At 38.8% G+C, this 12,233-nt stretch overlaps 1 protein-coding gene across 1 annotated transcript in view; it reads left to right on the top strand.

Moving 5' to 3' along the window:
* Positions 1-12,233, top strand: part of Mpdz (multiple PDZ domain crumbs cell polarity complex component) — a 162,149-nt gene that overhangs the window by 91,687 nt on the left and 58,229 nt on the right. Inside the window, exons 20-22 of the mRNA XM_059254482.1 lie at positions 1,892-2,167; positions 2,423-2,537; positions 9,718-9,916. Of these exons, the coding sequence (XP_059110465.1) occupies positions 1,892-2,167; positions 2,423-2,537; positions 9,718-9,916 (590 nt within the window). The remainder of the gene's footprint in view (positions 1-1,891; positions 2,168-2,422; positions 2,538-9,717; positions 9,917-12,233) is intronic.

The raw sequence follows: 12,233 nt of genomic DNA, 5'->3' as shown, positions 1-12,233 counted from the left end.
GATTGTGAGTAACACATGAAGCCCAGAATCCCCCAAATGACAAATTTGGTTATATAAAGAACTTTATCTCAATAAAAATGACATATGCAGACTTAGAACCCAGGTAAACTGCTTTCGGTCCAGACTTCACATCCTGAAAAGAAGACATGACTGCACCTGGTAAAAGGTGCAAGGAGGGATGTGGAGAGAGTATTCATATGGGGTGCACAGGTTCACCTACACTAATCATCAGGAGTCTGCATGGTAAAATGTTGCCCAGTACACTTCTTCTAGATCTCATTTCTAAGAAAGTATAGTCTTTGTAAGAATAGTTCATAGGCACTCCACTGTCTCCTTCTGTGAGAGAACAGTGTGTTGGATGAGCAATTGCTCTACTAATTCAAGCTTGGTTTGGCTATACAACATTGTGTTACGTAAACAATTGTAGTAGCTAAGGTCTGTTGGGCATTTCCTATTAAGTCAAGCCTGTTTTTAACTCTTCTGGTCCCCCTCAAAAGCCCTGTTCTAGAATCTATTATTTTTCCCTTTGAAATAGGTGAGAGGAACAGAGTAGAGAGTAAGAAGTGTGAACTTTGCCAATGCTTAAACTAATTGCGAACCAGTATCTGAACTGAGGCTTCAAGAGTGACAGTCCACCATTGCATGTCAGCAATAATTATACTCATAAGGAGGGTGGAGTGGACTTTAAAAACTGACATCAAGATATAAAGACAGTGGAGAAAAGTGTAAATACCACTTAGTGATGGTTCTGTTTAGATGTTAAGATATTAACTTCATGTGCAAGTATATATACATACTTGCATGAATATTTTACAGATGCATAAAATGAGTGGATCAGTATCTGATTCCAGACATATGTCCTGGGGAAGTAAATGAACAAAGGAGTCACAAGTACAGGCTTCCATAGTATTCTCTGTCCATAGCAGTATATATTTGTACAAAATGAATCTTTTATGTGTGAATGTATTCTTAAGACCTTTGCACTAAAAGTATTAAAAATGCAATGGATGTTGTTCCATGGTACAATGCTTGCATAGTGTGTACGAAGTCCTGAGGTTGACCCCCAGTATCATAAAAACAAAAATGTTGATAAGACAATCTAAGGGAAACATATACTTATTAACAGCAGTCTGTAAAGCAGATGCTTGCCCCGAGGGTGTAAATGCTAAAATATGTCTGTTGTGAGGAGACGTGTGCATTCATATAGGTCTGTGGAATTTTAAACTTTTAAGGAATTTTAGAAATTTTCTAATATGTAGCTGTCAAGACAGGTTCTTTTATATACAGATTGCTAATAATGGAAACTAGATTAGAACATAGGTTTGTATGGCTCTCTGATATAGTATTACTTGTTAGATCTTAACAGCACATACAGATTTTCCTACAGTAATCTGAATTTCAAGGCTTCCTATTCTTCTGCATGGATACCAATAGTTATCTATAAATAACTTACTCCTGGAGGGCCCTGGGATTCCAGATCCAGGCTGTCATACTTGGTACTCTCAATATACAGCATCTTCCAGGAAGTGTGACTTGGGAATATGAGCTGTTTGCTTCTCTGTGTAGCTTTAACTTGGAATTGTTTTGCTTGTAGGTAGAACTAAACATTCTATCTAAAATTCTTATATTTGACCTATTCTATAAGTGTAACTCAGTAGAACATGAAATACAAGATTTGTAAGAAATGTAATAAAAACATTTATGAAATTAAAAAATATGCAGGAAACATGCTCAGTGAAGATTATATGTGTATATATAAGGTTTTAAAAATAATGAATAAGTGTGGTTTTTTTTTTCACTAAATAGTAATTCACCAAAAAGTGGCTCATAATAAATTGATATAACTCTTAAGTCTCAGTTTTGGTGAGTGGCTTTGTTTGTTCATTATCAGGATGTGATTGCCAGTTCTGACCTAGTGATTGGTCTTCAGATGTCCCTGGAAGAACTCTACACACAGAGCCTCCTGCAGGGACAGCAGGCTGCCTCTCCTCCCACAGACATGAGCATGGCAGCGCCTTCTGGTTTGGCCATCAGTGACTACACACCTGCAAACGCTGTTGAACAAAACTATGAATGTGCAAACACAGGGGCATGGACTCACTCACAGTTACCAAGTGGCCTGCGCACCACAGAGCTTGCTTCTGCACCGGCTGCTGTAGCTCAAAAGGTATCCTGCAGCTAGCTGCTGGTGGTGTCACTAGGCAGGTGATGGGGGAGGGGAGAAAGAAGAATTACATCCCCAGTCTCTTCTACTTTGGGATAAGTGCTTGTGTGACTCTGAGGTGACCTATGAACTCGATTGATTGTGGGTTCTTACTAAAGCACAACTCATGGGGAACGTGTGTAATGTCGAAATGGTCACTCCAAAGTCTAATCTTCTTTCCATGTGACTGTCTTTTTTTCTTTCTTTTGGGGTTCCGAGTATTTAACTGAACAGAGCTCTCTGGCTTCTGATGCTGAGTCTGTCCCGCTGCAAAGTATGTCCCAAGAAGCTTTTGAGAGGACAGTTACTATAGCAAAAGGCAGCTCTAGTCTGGGTAAGTTGCTCCTCAGACCGCAAGAGGACAGTGGATTTCAACATCATTTTTATCTGTAGAGAATGAGTGATAGAAATATTCTTCCTTCTTTTTATGTGCTTGTTATTTTTCCTGACATGGGAACAGGTTTGTCTGTTTCATCCTAGCTTACATCCCTTATTCTCTTATTTCCAAGTATTCAAAAAAATCTCATTTGCATTCAAGTAAAAGTTATATGAATTGTGTGTGTGTGTGTGTGTGTGTGTGTGTGTGTGTGTGTGTGTGTGTGAAGTAGCAAATCAGAAAAGGAATTCTTAGAAAATGAGAAGTCAGCAATTGGAATTCTAAGTTCTTTGAGAAAGTAAGTTATTACTTTCTTTGAATATTGCTAGTTATGCAAGAGTCAGATTGTATTTAATTTCTTTCATTCACTGATAGAAAGACTAACGACTGCCAGGTGTTGCCACTACCAAAATATAAATGCAGTTTATTCATAGTCTACGTTTGTGCCTGGAAGACCTCTACACACAGAACCTCCTGTGGAGATAGTTCTCTGTCACTCCTAACAGGCTTTGTCTGCTTCATAATCACAACACCTTCTAAATGGGCCCAGACTTCTTGAGGAGCTGAATCCCTGGTGAGCGTAGGCCGAGCTGCAGGAACAGAGCACACCTGTACCTGCATCGAGAGGCAGCTTTTCTGTTGTTGGGACCGATGGAGGACCATCCATCAGAACCTCGAATGCCCAAATGTAGCCCAATTGTTAGCTCACATCTGACACTGTCTACCTGCAGTGGCCAGTCATCAAGCATCCTTTGCACAGGTATTTCATGACTGTGACTGGTTTCTGTTGAAACTTGAGACTCAGAAGTGACATTCCCAAAACCTCCCCAGACTCCTAGATTTTGTTCCGTTTGGTGGTAACTGGATACCTACCAATACCAGCTGATAGGAGAACTGTAGAATAGGATGTGTATTGCTTTACAACATATAATTGCATATGAAAAAATGATAAAAAAGAAAATGAAAAACAAACTGCATGAGTCACGCAATTCTATTTACCTTATTTATGAGATACACGTTTGTGAAAAAAAAACTGCATGAGTCATGCAATTCTATTTACCTTATTTATGAGATACACGTTTGTTATATAGGATATGTACAACATATCAAACAGGCCTATGGCATATAAATATCAATGTATATGTTGCATATTCATATTAATGTATATGTTAAATATTCATATTACATATGCAATGAAGCATATGTATTAAATTCACTGATTGGCTTTGGCTCTGGGATCTTCCTCAACTCTCGGTGATCTTAAGATAAGTTTTACAGACATCTATTTAGCTCTGACTGCTGCCCAGCAGAGCATCTGGAGCCAGGTGGTTCTGTGCACACTTTCTAGGATGTTGCTAAGAATTCTCAGCAAGTTCTATACCTCATATTTTGGGTTGTGGCAAATGTAAGATTCCCCATTCTTGTAGCAGATTTGCAGCTGCTGTGTATTGTGGGTCTCTGAGAAATGATAATGGAATGTAGCGTGGTGACTTTTACAGAAATGTAGAAGCCTTGTTACTATCAAACGACTACAGAGGAACCTCATTTAGAAAACACTACGAAAATGTATTTACTCCACCACTGAACAGTTGCTCTTCTCTTATCTCGGGCTCACTGCACAGAGACCCACAGTGTAACTCCTCCCCTCCACACTCAGACGGGGGATGAGTCCCTCCTGATTAAGTCTCAGTGCTGCATGTATGAGTAGCACAGTAGACGTAATGCTTCAGTGCTTTTATAATGTCATATGGCGATTGGCCTCCTGTCTCAGGCTTATGTTTTTGCTCTAGTTATAAGTAAGTGGGCCATACTGTATTGACCTTTGGAAATTATTTCACATGGCATAATGTTTTTAAATCTCAAGTGGCATACATCAAAAATGTCCTTTTTTTAGGCTAAAAACTGTTTCATTATAAGTAAACACTGCATTTTCTTTACATATCAGCTGATTGATATTTGAACTGCTTTCTTGTTAGCTTTTAAGTTTTGATGGGAAAATGTTATGAGTTAATTAAGATCTTGTTAAAAACCAGTAAGGGTTCAAAGTATCCTTTATCATATCCGGAAATCCATTTAAACTTCAGTTTTAATTAAAATATAAAATATCCCTCAATTGTGAAGAGAGTGGTGTTGATGCAGGACATCACAGTGTATAACCTTATGGCCTGTGCTACAATATTTGCGTGTAAGTGCCGTTCAGTTGTGCTGATATTTATTATTATTATTATTATTATTATTATTATTATTGCTTCATTTTCACTCTAAGAATTAGGCTACATACCGACTGTATTTTTTAGAAGTTTAGGCCCTGGTTGTTTGATATCTTGGTATTCAGCAAGGTTCCTCTTACATGTGTGTCCAGCCTTTGGCTCTGTGCAGCTGAGTACAGCCATGATTATAGCCCAAAACAAAATTGTAAAGTTACTTCAACATTGTGAGATACTTTTAAACTTCTGCAACTTTTAAACTTGAAGGTTTAATTCCTGAGCGTGAGCCTTGTAAATGACATCATGTCACAATATCAAGATTTTGAAAATGCCTCCTAGCTTTTCAGAGTTAAAATTCAAAGCCTATCATATTGAGAACATTTCTCTTAATATTTAATTTGACAGGAGACTTCAATATTCAGATTTCTACAGTACTAACATATAAAAAAACATGAAAAAGTCCCATTTAAAAATTTTATAAACATAAATATTAAAGTAATTCAGTATGTATAGCTAAGATTTAATGTGGGAAAGTGTTTCCATTATAACCTAAAGTAACGTAAAGCTTGATAAGTCATACCTTAGGAAATCTCAGCAAGTGAGTTCGTTCTGCTAGGCATACAGTCACATTTGCTTGGGTTCATAGTCTGCTCTCAGCCTGTCTGAGTTCTGCAGCCTCTCTGTCCTGGATGGTTTACCTCTTTTCCTAGTGACAATGAAAACAAATCCTTAATAAATGACAGGTTTCTGTAAAAACTTTCACCACCAATTTCTTTCGATTTTTATGAAACATTTTTGCTGGTGCAGTTTTTGATACTGTTCTTTGGAGACAGGCAGCCCTCAGATTCATGGTTGGAATTGCAAGCATGTGCCATCATGCCAGTGGATTATTCTTTAACCTTATTAAACTTAGAGATTAGAATATATAGGTGTGGGGGGTGGCCACACCCACTTCAAGTTCTAGTGGGTATACTTAAAGTTCTGATGGGTAACCAAGGACAATGTCAGTATCCTGTCTTGTTTTGGAGACCTCTGGGGTCTCCTTGAGCAATAACTGATAGGAAAGTATCCCATGACTTGCACTGTACTTTTCCTTAATAACTCATATCTTCTGAGACCAGCATTGTCCACCCATACAGGGCACTTCTTTTAGAACTTTGTTTTTAAGTATATTTGAAATTAGCTTTCTAACTAGTGAGCTCCCATAAGACTTGCTCATATCTGTGGTTTGGGTTAATCCACACACTGCCAGCTCTGTAGCTTTGGATCTAGAGTGCTTGTTTCCTGACATTTGGTGTGTATATGTTTAGAATTGTAATGTCCTCTTGATGAATTGTGTGCTGATTATGAGGTAAACTTTATCTGTTCTGACTACTTTTGTTTTGAAGTCTACTTTATTGGATACTGAAATAGTTACACCTGCTTGTTTATTTGGTTATATTTGCTTGGAATAACTTTCCATCCTTTTATCCAAAAGTGATATAAATATATAGAGGTGAGCTATGTTCTTGAAGGCAGAAAAAAAAACATATTCTATTCCGTTTTCAAATCTAATCCAATAGTCTGTGCTTTTCCTGGGGGAGTTAACACTATTGGTATTTAGAGTTGTTATTAAAAGATGAGTTCAAGCCCCAACTTTTCTGTGGCATTTTTTATGTATCTTTTCATTAACTGACCAAGTATTGTTTGTTTATTCTTTTTGTCATCTGTAATGTATTTATTCTTCTCTTGAGGTAGAAGTTTGCCTTCCAGCATCCTCTGTAGAGCTTGCTTGGTTAGTGGTCATAAATTCCTTTGTCTATTTTTACCATGGAAAGTTTTTTATTTCTTTCAATTTTAATAGGTAGTTTCCCTGAGTATAATAGTCTGTGTTGGCAGTTGTGGTCTTTCAAAGCTTGAAATGTATGTTTCCAGATCTTTCTGGCTTTAAATGTTTCTGTCAAATGATCTGGTGTTATCCTGATATGCCTTTGTAAGTGACTCACCCCTTCTCTCTTGCAGTTTTCAATACTCTTTTTGTCTGTTTTTAGCATTTTAACTATAAGATTTCCCATAGCCAGGCCTGTGGTGCTGGGACATAAATATTATAGGGAACATATTCAAAAATACTTTTGAAAGATATGATTTGGTATAGTTGGTATTCATATTTAGATTGATAATAAAATATATTGTATTATGAAAATAACCTAACAATGAATTTTTTACTTTGTCAAAGTTCCTATTTAAAAAAAGTCATTATGGTGTGATTTATACCTGTAATTTTAGCACTTGGGAGGCAGAGGCAGGTGAATTGCTGCAAGTTCAAGGTTAGCTTGGTCTGCATAGCAAGTTCCTGGCTAATCAGAGTTGCAGAGTGAAAGCCTGTCTCAACAAACCAACAAAAAGCACCAGGTGTGGTGGCTCTTGCCTTTAATTCCAGCATGCTAATCTGAGTACTTGGGGGGCAAAGGCAGTAAGATCTCTCTGAAGCCAGTTTATTCTACATAGTGAGTTCCAGGTCTACCATAGCTATATAGTGAAACTTTGTCTTAAAATAACAATAATAACAACAAAAAGGAAAGAAAAACCCTCAACTAACAAGAAGAGAAAAAAAAAGGAACAAGAAAAATACTTAAGGACTGGAGAGATGGCTCAGCGGTTAAGAGCACTGGCTGTTCTTCCAGAGGTCCTGAGTTCAATTCCCAGCAACCACATGGTGGCTCACAACCGTCTGCAATGAGATCTGGTGCCCTTTTCTGGCTTGCATGCAGACAGAGCACTATATACATAATAAATAAATAAATAAATCTTTTAAAGAAAAGAAAAATGCTTCTTTATATCTCTTCCTATCTTGTTTATTCATACACTCTTGTTTGAAAAGAAAATATTACCACTTTACTAAAGTGAATTACATTGTATGTGAAATGTTTTAAATGTAAATTTAGAGGTTTTATGTGTGAATAGGGTCCGGATAGGCTGTTAAGGTAACAGTAATTCAAATAGCATATATTGGATGACTGCTTGGAGAAAGCGGTGCAGAAACATGAGGATGAACTAGTTGTGTTCGAGCATACTGCAAATAGAGTGTCAGCTAAAGAGGAAAAAGGGAAGACAGTAATCGTATATATGAAAGAAGGCAGCTGTGCTGTAGCTGGAACTCCAGAGCCAAGGACTATGTGGTAGAAAGGAAGGACACAAGTTTCAAGGAGAGCAGGTCTCCTGTGTTCTCTGTACTGTACCTGAGAGATATACTGCATCTTAGGAAACTATTGATGGGTTTCATGCAGAGGACACATAGGATATGATTTGTCTCTTCTGAATTGTTTTTCTACTGTGAGTATAGTGCATTGGAGGAGAAGACAATATCAGGAAGCAGATGACTAGTTAAGGGGCTGCAAAATTATAAGCAAGAGATGGTGTTGGTTTGATCCAGGATTTATTGAGAAATGTAGAAAAGCAAATAGATTCAAGGTAGTATTTAGAGATAGAAATGGTAGGTCTTAAGTATGTGTTAAATCTAGAGAGAGATGTCAGATAGTAACTAAAATGATTCCAGGACTGGAGAGATGGTTCAGCTGGTGAAACACTTACCAATCAAGTGTGAGGGCCTTAGTTGAGATCATCAGGACCCATATTAAAAGCCAGATTGGGTGTTCACAGTTGTAACCCCAGCTATGATGAGATGAGAGACAGAAATGAACAGGCTCCTGTAGCTTGCTAGCCAGCTAGCCTACTCTACCTGGTGAAGTTCCAGACCAGTGAGGGATTTTGTCTCAATCAAAATACTGAAGATGCCTGAGGATGTCCTGACTGCCACACACACTCATACACACATGTATCCATAGGCCCGTACACACGCGCATGCGCACACACACACACACACACACACACACACACACACACACACACCCCAATATACATACAAAGAATGACTCCTCCAGTGTTTCCTTTTGAACAATGGGGGATACTATGATAGGATGGCAATGGCCTTTATTAAGAAGGAGAAGACCATAGAAATGAGAGCAAGTGAAAAATTAAAAGTTATACAGCAATACAATGACTTTAGATTACGTTTTTGTCCTGATATGAAATCCAAGGAATATGTGAAGACAGTATCTAATGCCCACATTGGGACCTGAACAGAGTTAAGAGACAAAAATGGAATGGAAGAGAATTCCATTTCTCTTGGTTTGGGTCAATAGACAACGTTCAAACAGGGTAGGCTCTGGGGTCAAGACTTTAGCATATGCTGTGAGTTCTATGTTTTATGTCTGAAGAAACCTATGTAAGATTCAGCACATAGCAGTCACATGCTGTATAGACAGAGATGAATGGGTGAACTAGACGTAAGGTAGTAAGTGCCACCATAGGCTATCCATTTGGACTCCTGCTTTTATTATGTTATGTGTAGAAGATGTGAACTGCTGTTAGAAAACCAGTCTGATACGAGACGGTAATTTCTCTAAGAGGGCTTGTGTCTTGAAAGGTGGACCACTCCAGATTGTGTGAATTACATTCAGTTTTGTAGTGTAAATTGTCTTAATGTCTTAAGTATTAAACATGGAATAAATTACCTTCACACAATTTCACCAGCATGTTGAGTCACTTGAGAATGTTTTACTATGGGCCAGCAAGAGGACTCGGCAAGTCAAAATGCCTGCCATACAATCTTGATGGCCTAAGTTCCGTCCCCAGAAACAATGGCAGAAAAAGAGCAGGGACAAAAAGTTGTCTTCTGGTGTCCACATGTGCACCATGACACACTCACACACATATCCCACCAACACAACTACGACTGGCAAGATAAATGATAAACTAGTTTTAGAAAAACTTTTTAGTAACTAAGAACATGACTCACATTCTTTTATCTACAAAGCCATAGTGAATGGTAAATTCTAGTGAGTTTGAAAGTCTTGTCTGTGGTCCTTGTCAGCCTTGCTTTCTTCTCACAGGAATGACAGTGAGTGCTGATAAAGATGGCCTGGGAGTGATCGTGCGAAGCATTATTCACGGAGGTGCCATTAGTCGAGATGGCCGGATCGCTGTCGGTGACTGCATCTTGTCCATTAATGAGGAATCAACCATCAATTTAACTAATGCCCAGGCACGAGCCATGTTGAGAAGACATTCTCTAATTGGACCTGACATAAAGTAAGTGTCATCTGGACCCATTTGTCTTGGGAAATTCATGAATTTCATCTCATTTATAAGAATAATTTTCTCATTGGATGCACAGAATTAGCATGTTCATTTCATGTCAATCACTCCATGCTTTATTTCTGATTAGTTCTTGATTCTAAATACAGTACAGCTAAGATTGTGACGCTGTTGAATTGTGCTAACAGTGTGGTGTTATGTTTGATTTTGCTTTTCCGGTGTTTCTGTAAGAACCCTAGCTGTGAGAGATAGCCCATGTTTCGTATATCTCATAATCTCACACAGTCTCATGGGGAGGCTACAACCCTCAGTATAAAGGAGCATGCACTGCTGAAGTGCTCCATAGGAATCCTAGAACCAAGCCAGTTCTTGAAGTGCCAGGCCTGAAGAGCACAAGGCCTGTCAAGCACAAATTATGTTCTCGAGCTCCCTTGTGCCAAAGGGGATTCACTGATCTGTGTGGTAACTTCTGCTTATAGACCCTGTAGCTTATTTTGCCAGGAAGTGCTTGAAATTTCCTGCAAGTCTATAATGTTCTAAAAACACTTCACGTGTGTGTGTGTGTGTGTGTGTGTGTGTGTGTGTGTGTGTGTGTGTGTGTAGTTTAGTTTTTAGCTCGTTAGATGTTCCTTGAGCCAACATGAAATGCAGCTCAGGCTTTATTGCCATGCCTCACCAATGTGGCTCTCCCGTCTAACATTCATCATTGAATATTCATGTTAATTGTGCAAGGGATCAAAGCATAAATCAGGGCTCAGGGGAAGGCTACTTACCTTAAATGGGTAGTGGTTACTCATGTTGGGGCACCTTGCTGTAATATTTTACCAATGGCCTTCCATTGCAGAGTATGCATTGTTAGAGCATACGGACCATGTGGTTTCTGCTCTGCCATTCATGAGCAGTAAGCACATCCCATTGCAAGCAGCTCGTGCTGTCTTAGTAGAAGGGCTGTTACACGGACAGAACCTTCACTTGCGCTTTCATATTCCACATGCCCTTTTGACTTCACTTTATAGGAGAGCAGATCTTCAGATCATGTGCCTGTTTCTTAGTTATCTTTTCATGAGAAGAGTACAGAAAAATGTCATTTTAAAAGCCAGTCCTTGTGCTACACAAATGGAGAAATGTTTCAGGTCATTCCTTACTGCTTGTGGCCAGCCCTTCTTTTTGCCTAAAGGCAAATGATGTAGAGCACATGGAAATGGTTCCTTGTAGGATATTTCATGATGTGTGTGGTATGACATGCAGATGGCCTGGTGAATGAACATTCAGTTCTTGTTCAGTGATGCTTGTGTTGGGTACTTGCAGCATCAGAATCCATACTTGGCACTGGAATTCCCCCTAAAAGACTGTTGAAATTCAAAAGTACCTCAAAGTATAGGTCCTGCATCTAGTTAATTGCAGAGAAGTTTTGAGTCGATTTAAAGTCAAAATGTCTCTTCCCCATTTCTTATGATTTGTATTGTGTCTCTGCTTTTTCCCCTCACTTGAATATCCAGCCAGAAACCTCCAATCCTCTAAGAGCAGCTGCATTCTTATAACTTTGAAAGACATCTAGAGGACTAACTTCTTAAACATGTTATCACATCTCAGAAGTCAAAACACACTGTGGCATTTACATGTAAAACAGGAAGAAGAAAAATCTGCCATCTTCAGGAATTAACCAGTTAGTATTACATACACACACACACACACACACACACACACACACACACGTCTGTCTTGTACACATACACACTCACTATTCCTCACACACTAGTCAGTCTTTTTCACATAGACACACATCAGTCTTCTTCACACACACAGTCATTCTTACACACACGTCAGTGCTTTTTACTAATCAATCTTTCTCTGTTACACACACACATCAGTCTTTCACACAGATATACAGACTTTCTCTTAGACATGCTAATTAGCCTTATGCACACACTTCTTTCTCATACTCATCTGCACCCACACACCAGCATACTCATAAAATCCCCCACTTCTTTTTAAGGGCCCACTGACTCAGATGACTATAGATGAACGTACTGAGTAAATGGTAGAAATCAGTTCATTCTTCCACAGTCCTTTTGCAGAAACAGAAACGTTATGTTCATCACACTGAGCAGGGCTGCTGAACAGTGTTCTCTGGGTTTTTTCTGGTGTTATTGGCCCTATCCCTCTTCTGTCACTTCCATTTCATAAAGTAGGGGTTTAGAGCTACCTTGAGGTCACTGTGGCCATTCTTCCAAAGGGAAGTCCAGTTGCTCCTTTATTCTGCATGGAACCATATCACTGCCTTTGGTCAATTAAGTTTTGTAGTCATTGC

Source organism: Peromyscus eremicus, chromosome 2 (assembly GCF_949786415.1).
Source record: "Peromyscus eremicus chromosome 2, PerEre_H2_v1, whole genome shotgun sequence".
In the NCBI taxonomy this organism is placed as follows: Eukaryota; Metazoa; Chordata; class Mammalia; order Rodentia; family Cricetidae; genus Peromyscus; species Peromyscus eremicus.
The sequence above is the reverse complement of the archived record's forward strand: the minus strand, read 5'-3'. Positions and strand labels throughout refer to the sequence as shown.